Here is a 19,773-nt window from a genome sequence, read left to right as displayed (position 1 = left end):
TAAAAAAAACAAAAACATATATATTTAGTAAAGCATAATTCGCCAAAGAAAAATCAGTTGTTTAGAAAACATCTTTTTCACTTATTTTTCATTCTACCATTTTCAACCTTTTTGTTTAAAAAGCAAATCATTGAAAATATATCACCATGGAAATGACACTCACCAAGTATATTTTTAGCCTCAATTCTTTTTGTATTTCCTGAAAGTTTTACTATTCAATCTTCTTGGGGTGTTTTTTTACCCTATTACAATAAGAGAGCATACATTAGTTTAATTTAAGGTATCTGGTGGAATTAAATTACATTGTTTAAGAGTTTACATTTCAGTATTCTGACAAGGTTTTAAGCAAGAGAGGGAATTCGGGGTTTTCCTAGCTTACCTTGTGTGCTGCAGTGATCCGCTTGTCACTCTGGCTCCTATTCTCGTGCTCTGTTTACTAGTGAATCGCGCGTTATATTCTATTTACGTGTGACGTCATCACGCACATTTTTTACGTGTGCGCGGTGACGTCATCACGCATTTGCATGCGTGACCGCGGCCATTTTTGATGCCGCAATCATTAATACACATGATTTGCTTCATCATGTTCTTATTGTTGGATTTTTCATATGAAACAACTTTCGAAGTGAGTCACATTTACAGATTAACTTTGATATTATTGCCATACCATACTAACGTGCATGTTTACCGTACTAGCGTGCAATTTGTCACGTTTACAAATTTAACAATCATGTAAATGTTTTCAAGTATTAATGTTCATCTCACTTGCCACTTTAAATGTCACAAACTGCAAATGAAAAAACCGGGGGAACTGTAAAGTCAAGTTACTCTTAGAGCCAATTACAAAGCTCGTTCTCTGAGTTTAATCCATTCTCACATGTATCCATAGAGCAAATCCAACGAGATTCTCTTTGTCTTAGGATCTGTTCTTTGTTACCACCTCTAGGCAGATCTCCAATTTTGTCTATTCCATAAATTTTCAGTTGTTCCACATTCAGGTTTTTATGTTCCATTAAACAGTGTAGTGTTAAAGGATACCTTAGATCTTGATTCCTTATGGCACGTAAGTGCTCAAATACTCTTGCTTTTAGACTCCTTATTGTGCTTCCTATATATATTTTTTCACAAATACATTCTATAACATATACCACATATTTACTGTTACAGTTAATGAACTGTTTCATTTTGTGCTCTTTTCCATTGGGTAACAAAATTGTTTTCTTTCCATTAACCATTTGCGAACATAATTTACAGTTTCCACATTTAAATGAACCAAAAATTGGTTGCTGATGGAACATGCTCCTTATATCTTTCTTTTCCGTAGATTTTAAATGACTTGGACTTAGCTTATTTCTCAATGTTAGCGCTTTTCTAAAACATATACCTGGTTTTTCATCTATATGTTTTTGTAGAGAGTTATCCAATTTCAATATTCTCCAGTGTTTTGTTAAGATTTTTCTTAGTTTCGAGGCATCTGAGCCATAGGTGGTAATAAATTTCGTTTTGGTAGGTTGTTTTTCTCTTCTTGGTTTATCTTTCAACAAATACTCTCTTGAGATTCTTTCCGCTTTTTTAATTGATCCCTTGATTTTTTTCTCTTTGTATCCTCTTTGTGTAAACTTTGTGATCATTCTTTCAATATTGGTTTCAAATGTTTCTTTTGTACTACAGTTCCTCTTAATTCTCAGTACCTCTCCATATGGAATATTTGATATGATATGTTTTGGATGATTGCTTTGAGCATGTAGTAAGCTATTTCCAGCAGTTGGTTTGACATATAAATTTGTGAGGATTTTATCTTGTGCTGCATAAATTTCAAGATCTAGAAATTGAATTTTTTCTTTGCTAAAATTGGCTGTAAATTTTATGTTGTATTCATTAGACATGTAAGGTGGTTTACACATAGGTGTACATGTGGGAGTGCACATACTGATATTCACGATAATGCTTCCCTGACCTTCAAAGACCATTGCTTTGTATTTATTGTATCCTGTACCTGCATCTTGCTCCGATTGCAATCACTGCTCTATGTATTGCTACCTTTGCACTGTAACTAAGTTTTAAGATTTCTTATTTCTCTTACGCCTGTCTACCTAAGGGCTTGGTGCGCATTACCAAACAAATAAACAAACAAACAAACAAACATTTAATCTGATTAGTGTGCTTTGAATAATACCACCATCAACTGTGTCGTCATGCCAGGGGGGTACAGATTGGGTCCAATGGTATACTGTGTATGAGCCATCGTGTGTTGTGAATCATTGTCAATGTGCCATTATTGTCATTAAAGGATGATAAGGTATTATAGTATGTGTAACTTAAGGATGGGATCATCCAAACTGGTGGGGGCAATTAGTGATATCAGCGCCTACCTGGCCTCAAAAACTTCTCCCAATCTGTATTTAAGTCAGATAGCAGGGTTCTAGGAGTACCGAACAGCAAGGTAAATTAACTTCCATACATCCACTTAACTTACATCAACTAGTACAATCAAGTACCAATCTCAACTCAGCTTTCCAATGCTTACCGCCGCCTCAGTGTTTCGAGGAGAATGGAGACTGCTATTAATATTGGGTGGAGAGGCTTTTGCAGCATCTCCACCAATCTGCAGTATCAATATAAAAAAAATAAAAATAAAAAATAAGCGTTATCTAAATGTGAGGAATAGCGGACTTCTCCGTGTTAACTTACTTCCACCATTACAAAACCGTTGTGAATCCCACTGTCTGCGTTCGCGTTCCACCACTGAAATCTGGAAGCTTGATAGCCAGGTTTGATACCCGCAAGAGAGCGAGTCAGGTGGGGGGCCCATCACGTGACTCAATAAATCAACTTTACTGTGCACTGAGTTGCGTTTGTAACGTCCAATTGGACGCCATCTTGTGAGGGACATGAACAAATACTTCCTATATTGTGAGTAGGAGTCACATATATAGAGAAATGATGCAGTCTGTTAGCAGGAGATGCAGACACACCGCAAATCACCAGATAACGTGACCCTATATCTTGTCCAAGGGGGTAAGGGGAATGTGATGTGAACCTAATTCACGTCACACCTGTGCTATTCAGAGTATACCATACATTATGTATTACAGGTTGGACTCCCTGTCATTAGAAGTCATCATGGTGGGGGCGAAGGCAAAAATCACCCCCCCCCTTTTTTTGTTGCTTCAAAATCCCAGTCAAATGTACGATCGCAATTTTTATAGTCACAATACATTCCACAAATGCTGATATCCACAATTTAGAAGGTGCAAACCAGCTATATCTTCGTGAAACTTGCTTTATAATCTAGCATCACCGTACATATATAGTAGACAACATCATCACATTTAGTCACAGATGGCAATACATCAATCCAATGCCCCTCTACCCCGTGGCATGTTGACCTAAAATCACACTCACCCACTTAACATACTTATGATTCCTAATTCATACACAGTCAATCATGGAGCCAATACCAAAATGTACAGTATTTTTCCATTAACAACTTGTTAAAACAACCTGTATTTACATACTACTCCATCATGTTTGTACAAATATCTGAATTGTCTAGTACAATTTAAACAAAGCAATTTAGACAACATTCTTCATTCTTCCCCTTGGGATGCACAGTATCCAAACGATGGATCCAAATATTTCTCCTTGAGTCAAACTGGTATTGAAATCACCCCCCCCTCCTGACCCCTTCCAGGGAAGTCGTTTGAATCTTCTTCCCTGTATGTGGATGGGAGATATTCTTTCCTTTCAGAACATTATTACAATGGCTACAGGAAAGACATGGGAAAGTTCCCTTCTTCCTTGTACTTAGCACTGATTGCCTTTCTTTCTGCGGCCTCTCTGCCATTACAAGTTTGCCCTTTAAATTCGTTCCTTGTTTGTAGGCCATCATAGGGGGTTTCGGAAACAATTTGTGTAATACGGGGTCATGTTGTAAAATGCTCCAGTTCTTCAATATATTGTTAATCTGGAAGATGTTGTCTATATAGCTTTCCCAAATAAGAATCTTGCTGAACCAGTTAGGATGTTCCAATATAAAGGTCTTTTAAAAAGTATACAAAAATATGTTTGCATATACTGGGGCCATTGCTGACCCCATTGATGTTCCTGATGACTGTGCATAAAATGTGCCCTGGTACCTAATAATTGTGCAAGATGATGTTGCCTAGTTCAATAATGAACTATTTGTTACCTCTAACTGTTTCCGAATTCAACTGCATCCACTCTATTGCATTGATACCCTCATTATGGGGGATGGACGCGTACAAACTACTTACATCTAGAGAGAAGAGTAGACATTCTGGAGACAATATAACAATCTCATTTAGGCAGTTCAAAAAGTCCCTGGTGTCTCAAGTATGTGGGGATGCCCTGAACCAGTGGTTATAGAATCCTATCTACAGATATGGCCAAGGGATCAAAGACACTATCGGTCCCGGCCACAGTCGGTCTTAAAGTAGGTTTTGTCTGATGCTTGTGAATCTTCGGAACGCCATAGAAGACGGGAGTGATGGGAAACCAGTAAATGAGGAAATTCATAGTTTTTTCATTTATCCAATTGTTGTCTAATGCTTTGTTAACTGCTGTATGTATCAAAGTTTTTATTTCATTAATGGGATCAGGGTCTCATACAATATATGTAGATTCATCCCTCAAATGTGTCGAACAGCTTTCAAGGTAAAAGGATGTATCCATAGCAATTATTGCCCCACTTTTGTCTGCAGGCTTCAAGGTTAGTTGTTCGTCCCTTGCCAATTTCTCTATCTGTTCTATCTGTTCTAATTGTGAGTTTTTGATGTTATACAGATGTTATACAGAGATAACCTCTGGTAATTAATTTTCTGTATTTCTATCTCTACTTTTTTCTCAAACATGTTAAGAACTGGATTTTGAGTATGTGGGTCAAAATTACTCTTTGGTCTCATTTCCAACCTGTCATACATGTCCGAAGGTCCCTCAATGTTGGGTTGTGTTTCAAAAAATACTTTCCGTTTCCATAACAGTGTAACATCCTGCAATTAAACAGCTACTGTGACATCTTGGATGTTGCTTGATTGTGATGGTATCTTAATGCTGCGATTGGTTTGTCTTCCTCGTTTTCCAGGTGGAAACCATCGGCGATGCCTACATGGTGGCAAGTGGCCTCCCTCTCCCCAATGGGATGAAACACGTGGAGGAGATTTCCACCATGTCCCTGCACTTTCTCAGCGCCATGATCACCTTCCGGATCAGGCACATGCCCAGCGAAAAGCTGAAGCTCAGGATCGGCCTGCACACAGGTACTGCTGCGCCTCTTCACTAGTATTGAACGATCCTTAAAGCGCTTGACTCGAATCATGGCTCGAATTATCAAAACATTGGTTAAAGAGAAATGGTCCACAATAAATGATTCGCATGGGGATTAAAAATGGACCCATACAATGTTCGATAACCCTTCGTTTGGGTTTCAGTCACCGGCACCTCTGGGGCCACACCAGTTCGAGTCAATTAAAAGGTAATAAAGGCCCGATATGAGAGTACAATTAAATAAAATCTAATACAAATGTAAATCATTAACGGCCCCATCGTCTCTATCCAACACGCATCTATTAGTTCCACTCAAATCAGGATTTGAATATTTCAATTCATTCTGATTCCAGCTCCAAATAGTTCCAATTATTCTGTACATGTTCACCCGCAATGTTTCACTCTGATTTACACTGATGGATCTATCCCATTCCCTACTCTTAACACAGGCCTCTGTGTTGCACCGGCAGCTAGTAAATGAGGGTGATATCCTTCCCTGGTTAGCAAAACTCTAGTATCACCACAAACGTCTTACTCTATGGTCAAATTTTAAACCCGGAGACTGTTAAATTACCAAGCATTGGCAAAGCCAGTTGTTTCAGCGTTTACTGCTGTTCTTTGTATTTTGAATTTATAGGTACCAGGGTGCAAGGAGGAGAGCGCAAAATGTCAACAGAGGATGCAATGAGGGGTGAAGGTGTGTAAGAGAATAAGAAGGGGAATAGAACAAGGGTGGAAGCCATTGACAAAGGGTGCCATCAAAGATGCCCAAGAGGAAATATGAGCAGGAAAAGGTGAGAGTGAGAGGGTAAGAAATAAAGTGAGAGTGAGAGAGGCGGGATGGGATGGAAGGGGTAGAGAAAGTGGAGGCAGAGTGGGGAATGGAGGGTAGGGTTGAGTGGAGAGAGAGGGGTTGGTGTGGGTGTTTGGGGGTAGCGAGAGGGGGATAGAGTGGATGAGTAGGAGTAGAGATTGGTGGCACGGTGGGTGGGGGTAGAGAGAGTGGGGGTAGGACAGGTGGGTTGGTGTAGAAATAGTGGGGGTCGAGAGAGCACAGGTAGGGTGGGTGGGTGGGGTAGAGAGTGTGGGTTTAGAATGAGTGGGTGGGAATAGGTAGAGTGGTGTTGGGTGGGACTGGTTAGAGACAGTGATAGGGTTGCTTATCGTAGATAGGGTGTAGAGTAGGAAGGTATGAATACAGAGAGTGGTGCTGGGTGGGTCTTGGTAGAGACAGTGGTAGGGCTGTTGAGGGTAGAGATGGTGGGGTAGAGAGAGTGGCAGTAGGGTGGGTGGGTATTGTAGAGAGAGTGGGGGTAATGTGGGTGTTGGTAGAGAGAGTGGAGTAGGGTGGGTCGCAGTGGCTGGAGAGAGTGGGAGTGGGGTGGATTGGTCGGCTATAATAATTGGGAGTTAGGGTGGGTGGTAGTAGAAAGATTGGGCATAGGGTGGGGGTATAGATAGTGGGGGTAGGGTGGAGGGTAGCATCATGGGTGGGTAGGGTTAGAGAGAGTAGGTGGGTGGGTGAGTGTAGGTGGTAGAGAGAATGTGGGTGGGGTGGGTGAGTGGGTGGGGGTAGAGAGAGTGTGGGTAGTGTGGGTGGGTAGTGATAGTTGTTTTGGGCAGAAAACATGAAGAACAAAGTCAAAAGTAGCCCAAAATAGGCCAAACAACACCCAACCGGCACAAGTAGTGGACATGGGGTGGGTGGGCGGTAGTGAGAGTTGGAGTGGTGTGGGTGAGGGCAACTAGAGTGGGGCTAGAGAGAATGGGCATGGGGTAGGTGGCTGGGTTTAGAGAAGCAGCCTCAGGAGGGCTTAAAAACAGAGCTGTCATTATACATAGCCCAAAAATAGGCAAAACCCTTCATATGCAGTAATTCCCCACAGTAGCCCAATTGTGTGCGAAATAGTCCAATTGTCTGGGGAAATACATCAAAATAGCCCAATATTGCAACCTTGCAAATCACTGTGCAGCTGGGAAATGAATAACCCAGCACCCGACTTACTTCTTACAAAGCTGCTGATTGGAGCAAATATTGTTAGGGAACTCCCCATTGGGTAGTACCGCAGGGGAGTTATGAAAAATAACCTTGAGTGATTTGGCCTTTCATGCCGTGGCATTGTCAGTTGCTATGCCAACCAGATATTCTCAGTTCAGAACTGCCTTCGCTGTATCTCTTCTGAAACACTGATTTTGCCATTATTTTGGCACAAGTGCACAACAATTCACCAAAACCAATGAGCTGTAAACTTTTCAAGAATAATCACAATGCATTGTTGACACTTTTAGAAAAGAATGTTCAATTTGCATAAAGAAACCTTTACCACGTCAATTTATCTGGAAAAATGTCATGCAGCAAAATGGCTAAAATGCGATGCTTTCCTTTCCTGCTAAAAGATGTTAGCCACACCTATTGTATTGTGGTGGTCAAGCTCTTCGTTCAAATATCTGTGTATTTACTGTGGCTAGAGAGACAAATATCATGACACGTTTCTAATCCCGATAGTGACATTCATTTTTTCCATCATATTCTGAGTCAAACCAAAAGGTGTAGCCAACTGTATCATTTTGCAGGAGCAATGTGCACGTTGTACAGGCAGAACAAGAAACAATACTCAGTTATCTGGTAAATTATTTTGGTTCCTAGCCTAGCTGCATAATGCAACCATTGCTACAAGGGGGAGGGCCTACCCAGTAGAGGAAGGCACCCGGGGTTCCACTGATTGTCAGGCAAAGCGGCAGTAGTGTGTCACAGCAAGAAACCTGCTCTGCTTCTGTAGGGGGTGAAGCAGCAAAGATACCCTGTGGTCCTGAACTGGAGATATTTCTCAGCTGCTGTGGATTATAGCAGTGTTTGGGAGAAAAGAGAAGGTACAGAGAAGGCTCTAGACAAAACCAAACAAATGGGGGTGGGGCATGCAACCTGCAGCTCTCCAAATGTTTTGGACTCCCATGATCCCTCAGAATGAACTATTCTGGGAGTATTGTGGAACCGCCGCACAAGATGGCGGCTTACTAGCGAGCTCTGTGCTTTCGACTCTGGAAAACAGCTATCCAAGCAAACCCCACTGACAACTAGGATCAGGGTTGCCCATGTCTCGGCTGCCGGTGGCAGCTCCCCAAAGCTTGAGACAAGCCGTGGACAACTGCTGAGTAACCCTGTCTGGGGGGCGCATGGGCAAGGCCGCGACGACTGGTGATGTACATCCCGGGCCGCTGGAAGCTCACACCCATAGGAGGTGGGGACGGCAGCGGCCACATCTGGCTGACATGGAGTTGGAGGCATTGGGCCACCTCGAGCCATGGCTGGGCTCCTGGAATCGAGAAGCAACTCGGGGGCGGTGCAACACACAACTGGAGGTAGGCTAGGGACTATGATCTCGACACCTGGGGCACCAGGGGCTGCACTGTGTTCTCTGTGGGGAATCCATCGCTATCAGTGTCCAAGGTACGGGAGCCTCCATTTCAGCTGGTGCACCACGTGACAGCTTTCCCCCGTTCCACCCAAGTTGGCGAAAATGACAAAAGGTCCAGGCAAGAAGCAAGATAGCATGAAGAAATATGCCCATTTAGTACCCAGAGCTGGGCCTGCACCGCCACAGGAAGACTTAGGGCAGGAAGCCCAGCTGGAAACCCTGGCAGTGAACTCACCAGATTTGCAGAAGATCCTTAACTCCATGAAACAGGACTTTGAATCAGTCAATAATAAACTGGATGATATCACAGTCAATATTGCTCCCATGCATTCACAACTAGAGAATGAAACACAAAGGATCAAAGAAGCAGAGGGTAGAATCAGCTCAGCCCAAGACACCATTGCAACTATGTAAGGGAACCGTATATGTGCTGGTTGAATGCATGGAGGAAGTGAAGGAAACGTGTGATGATCTTGAGTGGCGTTCACAAAGAAACAACGTCCACATTGTTGGGGTCCCTGAAGATGCATTACAAGGGAAAACGGATCTCACGTCGGAGGGCCTGCTCCGATGAGATACTGGGAAATCCAACTTTGTCGCCAAATGTTTTGGTTGAAAGGGCACACCGCACCCTGGCCCCTAAGCCTAAAGCTGGAGATTACCCACGTCTGATAATAGCATGTGCTCTGAACTTCAGGGACAGAGACAGACGGCTAAGGGCGGCGCGTGAGATAAAGGAACTCAGATTCTCATCTAGTGCCATACATCTCTATCCTGACTACTCCTTTTCAGTCCAACAAGAAAGGCGCCCATTCCTTGGAGTCAAGAATCTTCTCAGAAAAAGGAAAATACAATATGCAGTGATTTTCCCTGCATGCCTCGGGTTTCAATACGAGAACAAAACATATTCTATTACAGTGCCCAATGCATCAGCCTCCTTCATTGAAGCCAAGATCGCCATCCCCATGTCCCTTTATCCTTGCACCTCCCAGTCGGGGTCGTGAGTACATGATATGATATGATATGATAGGTTATTTATAATGCACTTAATACCCAGAGGTTTCTAAGCGTGGACCCGGGGATCAAACTTGTGTTGCTCCATGTCGTCTTGCTTCCAAGGTGAGCACATCGCCCCTGAGCTATCTTCCCGAGACATGCATGCTGTATGTAACTTATCATCCTATGTCTATGATAAGAAACCATAGGTGTTCATTTGTTATCCGCTAGCTAGCTCCTATTTAGGCAACCGTTATCCAGTTCATAAACAGTTAGCTCCTGTGTGAATGCATTGGTGTGTTCTTTGGTTCCTTGGAGTACTATTACACTACCACAGTTCAGGGTGCAGTGAGGGTGGCGGTGGTTGCAAGTGAGCAAGATCCTAACAGACATCAATGGCTTTCAGGTGGAGGTGCTTTCACAGACAGGTATGCTTGGGGTGGCAGACAAAATGTCTATTATCCCCCATAGACTGTTAAATCTGGGTATTATATTGGCTAAACAATGTATACTGTTGAAGTGGGAGGACACCTCATCTCCCACGACTAATATGTGGATGTTAAGTATTATATGGGCCAATGATATGGAAGAATTGTATGCTGCTCTCATTCCAGTGAGATGACATCCCAAAGAGATCTGGGCTGCTCTTAAGGACTATATAAAAACACTGGCAAATACACAGCAGGATCAAAGTACTGAATCTGCTGATGATTAAGAAAAGGATGTATACGATCTGCCGTCGAACGTTTTGTTCACTGGCAGAGTGCCCACATTAAAACTGCTTGGGCCCCCATTTTGACAGTTCATTGAAAAGACGGGCCTGAGCAATTTTTTTCCCACGCCTCCATTGCTAAGTATGCGTGGGACACCTCTGCAACCCCCTTTTGACCTACTCACATGAACAGGAGGAGCGGGGGCACCCCTGCAGCCCCCGCACCTCATGTTCATGTAAGTAGGTCAAAAGGGAAAAAGGTGAAATCGTACACCTATAATTAGGTCAAAAAGACCCAACACTCTGTTACACTCTAAAACACTTGTGTACGAGCGCGATAGAAATAAAATATCGATATCAATAACATACAAATATAAACAATCAAATTGGGTAATTCCTAAGAAAAAATAATGTAATCATAAATTGTATATGTTTTGTCTCTTGGTGCTTTAGTTTGTACTGTTTAAAATTAAACAACAAAAAAGAAGAATTAGCTCTGCTGTACAGAGTTGATCAAAGATGTAGTCCAAAACATCTGGAGAGCCAAAGGCTGCAGACTCATGATTTTCTTGGCAGAGGATAGATTTGTTAATAGTCCTGGCCCCAAAGAACATCGGCTCCCCACATGTCGGAGGACTCCCCGATGTAACAAGTGTAGTGCTGTGGTACCCTCTCGCACAATGCAGACTAGAAACACACAGGCGTTGGTACTTTGTGTATATCATGTCTTTGAGTGAAGACCAATTTTTAGGGGGCACTTCCTGTTTTGGCATTTTCATTCAGAAAAAAAGAGCAGAAGGACATTTGAAGGTATGTGCTGCTGCGACTATGGTCCCCCAGAATGGGAATATTTCATGGACCCCTTCCCCTGTCTATATTGGAGAATCAGAGCTCTTCTTTCCTCCTTTCTTCCCTAAAGAGTCAATGAGGTAGAGACAGTGGACACAGTGGCTGGCTACGGTCCTTATCTCAGGTCAGTAAGCCCAGCCACCCCATAGGGTATCATTGCCCCCACATGACCCTCCATATGGTAAGTTCAAGAGAAAGATTTATGTCGTGAAGATTGTCACCCAATATTGGGTCAACTAGGAGATCCTCTTGGAGTCAAGAAGTATTGGGTTTTCTGTCTTGTGTATTGCGCAACCATCATGCCTCCAATGGTGTGATAATTCTCTCACATCATTGGTTGAGCTCAGTGCAGAGCATGTATTCTGCCCAGGACCCCATTAACGCCTCTCTTCCTATATTTACAGGTCCGGTGGTGGCAGGAGTAGTGGGTGTCACAATGCCTCGCTATTGCCTTTTTGGGGACACCGTCAATACAGCATCCCGCATGGAAAGTAACAGTTTGCGTAGGTAACTCTCTCTCTTTGTCCCTCGGTCAATTTGCTTTGGCGATCCGATGCTGCCACGTCTCACCGCTCTGCATTGATCCCAAGATGAACATCTAGACATGGCAGAGGAGGCTATCTAGCATATGGACTGCGTAAACCCACAGGAAGTGATGTCAGAGGACACAATCTCATAGCAAGGCAAAGCCAGCATTTTAGTAAATCATGCGTCTTGGGATGAAGCCACTTATTCGGCAATAGACCAGTTTTTTCCTCTTCTGCCACTCTAGGGTCCTTCCACTGCAAGTTGAGTGGCTTAGGAATATGTTGATTTTGTTTTTTTTGGGCATCAATAGGTGGGGATCACCCAAGCAAAGTAAAGGATGCGACCAGGGAAAGTAGGAGGAAATGAGGGATTGTTGGCTTGCACTGTTTAACCCACGCATTTGTAAAGTACAGACACCGCGTGTACTGTTTGGTTAATGACTCTCTATTCTTCTCCAGCTCTTCGGATCCATGTCTCAGAGACCACGGCGAAAGCCTTGAAAGCTGCCGGAGGCTATGAGCTGCTCGAAAGGGGTACCATCCAAATCAAGGTCTGAGCCATTGAAAAGAAACAGAGAGTTCATATGTTGTATGCACAGCAGGCTTACATACATCGAACATAGGTCACACGGAGGTCTATGTTATTCCTCTGTCCGAACTCTACCAGAGGTCGCTCCTTGCATGTGAAGGGTACATTCTGAAAGAGTCTTCGTTCGTAGCACGAGTTATCTAGTATAATCTCCCCTTTCAAGTGAAAGTATGGATTCGGATGTACAGTATTATGCTCTAGCAAAACAAAGAGGTGATGGCTGAAGGTTTACAATTAATCATAAATCTCCGGCAATTGCTCTGGGCAACACTCCAGACCATCATTCTTCGCCTGCCAAGCCATTAGAGAAAAGGGGATGATCATATGCAAATCAGGCCTGGTCGAACCCCCAAAGGGGCAGTCTAGCCTGAACTGCTAGGTCACATCCCTTCTGCATGAGACCACAAGCATCCCCAAACATGTTTCGGCCTCATTGGGCCTCATCAGTGAGGTGTAGCTTGGTCTTGCTTCAGTCTTATGCTATAGTAGAATTTACCTTCCTCGCTAAAGGGGACTGAATTTCTGGCCGACTAGGACCTTCTCTTGGGGATGGGGAGATGTCACTGGATCAGCATAAATCATTCCCACTAGAGAGGTAAGGCCAGCTTTGCGGTATCCCCATCAGGACTACAGCATAATGTAAATAATGCTTCCACATGGTATATCCTGGAGGATCCACACTCATTATGACTTTACCACTGCTGCAGTGGTGAAGTTATGCCTGACTTTCTGAAACGTTGCATGCAGTATTGGAGAAATATCCTATGTTGGTTATTCTTAAAAATGAAACGAAATCAATTTCCATCCGTGTTTCGAGGGATGGAGATGCATGTGGGTCAGCAACAGGTCACACATGTGCTGCATATTTAAGGAAGAATGCACAGTTGGTTCGGTAATTATTTTTCTGTGCATTATGTATCTCAGTACACGCTGTGGGTAACGATGCTCACATCCTCTCACACTTTGCAGCTCCCATGCATCGTTTTCACCAGACGGTTAAGCACTGCATTAGCACATCTCATGGCCAGTGCAAGGATTTTTACCACTGTAGGCAAAAGGCAACCTTGCCACAACCCCAATTCAAACCTCATGTGTTCTGACTATATCATCCCCTTGCCAGGCATGTCCTGCACACCACTCCCACAAGCTGACATTTCACTATTATGTTTTAGACCTACTTTTCATAGCAAGGTAAAATGTAATCAACCCCTTTTAAAAGAACACTCTATAGTCAGGATTAGAGACAATAGGCATATCAACAGGATTATCCATGGAATCTGGTAGAATGAGAAGTAATGGGCAACCAGCATTCCTATCACACACTAGCACATTACCCCACACCCTACACTGGCATGATCCCTGTGTGAGACAGTTACCCGTGCCAATGTGCCCACTATATTGACATAAAACGGTATCTAGTCAAGGCTTGTCAGAAGGAGGCTAATTCCTGCCTCCAACAACAGGGCCGGCTCTCTGTCAGCACCACATTCGCCCACCCGTCCTGCTCCTTCGCCTACACCCACATCCATTCTGCCTTCTCTGAACTGGGAAGCAGAAACCATTGCTTTAATAAATGAAAAGCCAGAAGCTTTAGTGGGTATCACTCGCTGTAGTACCACCATGGCTAGATCAGGGATGGTGGTGGACCCCTTTCACCCCTGGCATCAGTGGTCGCAAAGAAATAGCATTGACATGGCAAACGACTGCAAGGACCTGTTCAAACTTTCCATGAAATGGTACATATATAGTAAAAACAAGGTCAGTGGAACCTTTCCTTACACTGGAACAGTTATATCATGTGCTAGTCCAGTCCAATTTTTCCTCGGGTACATCTTGGGAATGGCCAACAATTGGTACAGGCACAACATGGGCAGATACAGGCAAACTACCCTCACTGATGCACCTACCACAGAATAGAGAGATCTAATGCAAATCTAACTTGCGAATTATAGGTAAAGCACGGGTACTGGCTCCTTGTAGTCTACCAGATCCCATTCATGCACGAGCTCAGAATTCACGTGACCCTCTCTCCCAATCAGCAGCTATTACCAGTGGCCACGTGCTGTCTAGGAAGAGGGCTGATTAAAGGCAGTGGACTGCACAAAAAAGAATGGTTCCTGTCCTTTTTTCTCAGCATTATTTGGCATGGGAGAATCCTAACACTACAGAACCAGTGCGTTTTAGCTGGACCATGGGCGGCCATTGGGGTGCAAGTGCACTGCATGCAAATGCCATCAGTGCCCCCTGTCAATGTCCCCGCAGCTCTACTTTTACCCTCACCATGCACATATTCTCAGCCAGCTTTCTATCTTGGTTTTATAACCTGCACCGGATAAACATAACATGGCATAGAGAGGCAAGCCCTGACCAGTGTGCTCCAGCATGGATTGAAAAGGTTGCACGGAAAATTGCAAATCAACTGAGCAGCATGTGTTTGTTAACTTTCCAAAAGTGCTGCATATTTCTTGCAGGTGGCACAAATGGCACGAAACATGTGCACTCAAAATAAAGTCGATTCATTCAGTAGTTTTAAAGTTGCATTTAAGCTTGAGAGCAAACACTGTAACTCATCAGTTGTGTTCTAGCATGTTGTGTAGGTGTGGCTGGGGCCTTCTAGCAGTCACCCCAATCATCAGCAGAGAACACTTGGACCCATCAAAGACTCCCCACCACAAGAACGGAAGACTCAGTCGTGGGGCAAAGCTACTGTCCTTTATTAGCAAACAAAATTATAGGGCTCACACAAGAAAAACAAGTATCCTCTGGAGCTCTTGTCTTCCAAGCATGTGCCACCCGGTTTTATCCCGATGTGACATCACAAATCCAGGTTGCATCCCAGATACCTATCTCACATTTACATTGGTCAGTTTGGGTAGGATACATATAGAAGATATATGGGTTAGTTCTACAATATGATAGCCATGTTGAGGGTCCCCTCCTAGGACCATCTCTACTAGTGTCCATCTACAATGTTGCAGGGTCGCAGAGACACCATTGGCCCTTGCAACAATTATATCCCCATGTGAAAGGAGAATCTGGATTGGGCAGAATGTGTCCTCCCATCCCTTGGACGATGCACAGCTACCAGACTGAGTGTACCTTTTCAAGGCAATGGGAATGAAATTGGAGGTGCAAAGTGTTCCCTAATGTTGCCATCTCTGATCACCTAAGCCTGGGACAGCGCATTCAGTTAGTCGCTTGTGGGCAACACTTATAGATTTTTTCCCCTCTGGTTCGATGGGACCAGTCCTCTTCATCTACCTTTGTTGAATGGGCATTGACCTGTTCAGCTGGGTCAAGTGTGTGGAGACAACGAAATTAAGCTGTCCTGCTTGTAATTATAAGGATTTTAGCCTGACTTTCTGCAGGTGGCTCATTGTCTTGGTGCTGCTGTTCAACCGCTACCTTTAACAATGCTACTGGCATCACTGGCTTTCCAGTACTGTCCTGACGCCATAATGCTTCTGTGGGGGATAAAGAACACCCCCTTTGTTTCCATAATTCCTGCTCTTCCTGTGGTGCACTGCCTTGAACCTCCATTAACTGGGCTCTTCGTAAATGATTAAATCCTTAATTTACTACCATAATCGTAACTACCTTCTCCTTAACATCTGGAGTATCAAAACTTGAAATATCTGGTGAGTACGCAATCCTTTTGGCCTCTCCATCTGCGGCTTCGTTCCCGCAAGAGATAAAGTCAGCTTGTTTAGTATGCGCTGCACATTTAACTATTGCTATGGCTTCTGGGAGTTGTAGTGCCTTAAGAAGTCTATCCAATAATGATGCGTGCTGTAATCGAGTGCTGTCCGTTCGGCGGTAGCCCCTCCTTTTCCAACATGCTAGCCCTGCATGTACGGTTGACGTCACATAGGCAGAGTCACTATACACCGTCACTTCATGTCCTTCATGTTTTTCAGGCGCGACAATACGTGCGACCAATTCTGCCGCTTGCGCTGAAAAGTGAGACGTAGTCTTGCTTGTGCTACAACCTCAAATTCACCATTTGCTCTATGCCTCTTTACAGCTACGCCAGAATGCCTTTCTACACTTGTTTGATACATTTTCGAAGAACCATTAATAAAGAGAATCTTCACTCCTGACAATGCATTCTCTTTTACGTGCGGTATGTCGTCATAAAACTCTTCATAGTTCACGCAATCATACACATGCTCGCCCTCTGCCACTGGGTTTGATATGATTACTTCATATACAGAAGCTCTCTGAGATGTCAATGTACCCTTAGGTTTCTCCAAAATGGCAAACAAAGCATGCTCCACAAAAAGCGTCATAGAACAACCCATTACAATGCTTGTAGATTTCTCAATTGTGAATGCGGCGGTTGCCAATGACTGTTCGCAAGGACAATGCCCTTTCATAACCGTGTCTAAATCCTGTTGTCAATGTTCCCTGATAATTGTGTGCATCGACTAGCTCAATTGAAGAAATCTCTGTAGGGGAGCACCCTAGTTCATATTCCTTATATTTATATCATCTTCCAGGAAATAATTTAGCAGGAGATCAAAGCCCTTTTCTACCGTGATCTACACTTTGATAGTGGCATAGAATCTGTAGTGTCCCACAGCTACACAAAACAGATGACACATCACAACCTAAGATCTACACATCTACACACACCACCTTCGTAATAGCTTTCCATCCCAATGTCAATTCCATCTCAATAAGATATTTGTGCCATTCAATGAGCCCAGAAAGGAAGGAGACTCCATATGCGCATAATTGATGTACTACTCCAAGAAAAGCGTCATCACAATGATCTAAGGTGCAAACAGTTAATGCACCTTTACGAGTACCTCCAAAAGCCCTTTATTTTTTTTTGTTAAGGGCTTCTTCAATCTTGCATACAAGTCGTGCTGTAGCGATAATGATCCGATCAGTACTACCCCACATACACCGTGACCAGACTATATAGCCTTCATGTTTTAATTCTGACCCTATATAGGCTCCAAGGTATGCTTTCCTATCATGTCAAAAATACGGACAGAACAAAAAGAGATGCTGTAGGGTCTCCATTTCATTTTCATTAGAACAAAAGTGGCATTTAAGACCGAGATCGATTTGGTCGTACCTGTGCCATTTACATATTCGTGATCCAGAATGACCTAGATCAAGGCAGAATCTCATGTATGTCGCATGCACTTTGTTATCAGGAGACTGCAACAAATATGCACATCGTGGTTTCTGTGCTTGTCTGAAATTGGAATAATTAGCGAAAGAGGAGTAGCTTTCAATCTTATCTGAATTCAATGCCCAGGAATTAAGATGGAATCGTTTTTTCACCAGTCCTGGACGAGTGATGATATCTTGTTTATTCAAATTAAGAGACGTCAGAATCATGTTCATACGATCATGAAACTTAGAGATTGATGGAGGAGGATCATTAGTAAACATAGTATGAAGATCTTCATAGAGAGAATTAGGTGGAGTTGAGACCATTTTCATAAAGTTGTTGAACATACGCCATTCAAATCTATCACTCAGGGGAAGTAAACCCAGTTCATGAGTGAGGAACGGATTCAGTAAATATCCTGGCAATCCCAGAACTGATTTCCACAATTTGCCTTGGATTGCATTTAGAATGGTACCCATATTCAGCAAGCATAGATCTTAGCCATACAGAAGGATAGGTTGGCCCTTTAGTTGGTAGTGATCTATCAGTGGCAGCAGTGAAAACTTGCAATGGCGCTGGAATATAAATTTCATCTGAGCTGTCAGCTGCACAGCTTTAAGGTTCAGTGAGATTTGCCAGTTGTTACACGAAAGACTATTTGTAAGCTGGTATCCCAAATATCTCATCTCATATTTCATAGTTATCTCTTTAGCATCGACATACCATATATATCTTAGCAGTTTCTTCTTAGCTGTAAAAATGACAATATTTGATTTTGCCAAATTGATAGTAAGATTATTGAGTAGGCAATATTGATGGAAGTAAGTCAATTTATTTTGTAACCCAGAAGGGGTTCTGTCTAGGAATATTACATCATCGGCAAAAGCAAGACAACTTAGGCACAAGTGGCCCAATTTTATAGGAAAAATGTCTAATGCTTCCCAGATGTTACCAATGTCTGCAAGGTACAGATTAAAAAGTACTGCTGCAAGGTTGCAGCCTTGTTTTACACCAACATGGGTGGTGATGTGGTCAGATAGCAGTCCTGCAGCATGTATACGTACCCTGTAGGAGGTCTTTGAGTGAAGATGGGCAATCAATTCTACAATGTGCGATGGAATTCCATACGCCAGCATGTTTGTCCATAGTCTGTTATGCAGCACACTGTCAACCGCTGATGAAAGGTCCAGTGAGGCCATATATATTGGCCCACTGGAAGCATTACAAGATGACATCAACAAATGAGCAAGTATGGTCGCATTCAATGGGATTCCCATTTGCTTGCGAAAGCCCACTTGTACTTTAGATAGAATTGGTGATCTGATCATATGTGCTTCTAGATCATTCAATAATAGGCGTGAAAAGACCTTTGCCGCAACATCAATGAGGGCGATAGGCCGAAAGGTGCCCGGGTTGTCGGGAGGACCGTTTTTGTGAATTGGAATGATTATGGCAGTCAGCCGTGATGACGGTATTGCTCTCAGCGAGAATACAAAAAAAAACGAGTGAGCAGATGTTTAGCCCAGAAATGAGGGTCATCTTTAAGGACACAAGATGGAAGCCCATCAGGGCCTGCCGCCCTAGAGGGCGAGAGTTTAGAAATGGCCCAGATCACATCTTCCAGTGTCCAGATACAAGTGGATGCCATCTTCATCTTGGGAGCTTCAAGTTCCTGTTTGGCATGCTCGTGCGGTAGGGCATGTTTGAGCTTAAAATAGTCTTGCCAAGTGGATCTATCTATACATGCAACCATACAATTTGACTGCTTATTCAATGGATTTCTAAGGGTTGCCCATATTTCCCTAGCATTCCGTTTACATACATCTTCAATAATTTTTTGGTTGTCCAACATGTAGCGCATGTAACATATTTCTTTCATTTAAATTTTATATTTAGCTCTAATGCCCCTTTTGCATATTGTATATATAGCATTGCTTTTAGATATACCTCTCACTATTCTTAGATCGTGGTTTTTCAGACATTTCAATGCTGTTATTTCAATTGAGAATTTGGCAGAAGCGTCAGTTGTTTGAGATTTTACAGGTAAATTCGATATCGTTGCAAGATGTTGCCGAATGATCTTTAAATTCCTATTCATGAGACTTACTACATGAGGAGATGGTTCCAACTTGGCATCACTGACAAGCATATCCCTGTTGACTAAAAATATTAGTTTTCTACATGTACTGACATTACAACGGACTGAAAGGGCAAAACGATTGCTTTCCACTAGTGCAATATGGAACAAGATGTCAAAGATTTGGCAAGTA

The 19,773-nt window shown here is 43.1% G+C and overlaps 1 protein-coding gene across 1 annotated transcript in view; it reads left to right on the top strand.

The window, feature by feature from the left end:
- Window positions 1-19,773, top strand: part of LOC138473225 (guanylate cyclase 2G-like) — a 93,178-nt gene that overhangs the window by 23,393 nt on the left and 50,012 nt on the right. Inside the window, exons 6-8 of the mRNA XM_069611789.1 lie at window positions 5,105-5,279; window positions 11,664-11,762; window positions 12,246-12,337. Coding sequence (XP_069467890.1) covers window positions 5,105-5,279; window positions 11,664-11,762; window positions 12,246-12,337 — 366 coding nt within the window. The remainder of the gene's footprint in view (window positions 1-5,104; window positions 5,280-11,663; window positions 11,763-12,245; window positions 12,338-19,773) is intronic.

This window comes from Ambystoma mexicanum, chromosome 8 (genome assembly GCF_040938575.1).
Source record: "Ambystoma mexicanum isolate Mex_15411 chromosome 8, UKY_AmexF1_1, whole genome shotgun sequence".
In the NCBI taxonomy this organism is placed as follows: domain Eukaryota; kingdom Metazoa; phylum Chordata; class Amphibia; order Caudata; family Ambystomatidae; genus Ambystoma; species Ambystoma mexicanum.
This window is presented reverse-complemented; position numbering and strand designations above follow the sequence as displayed.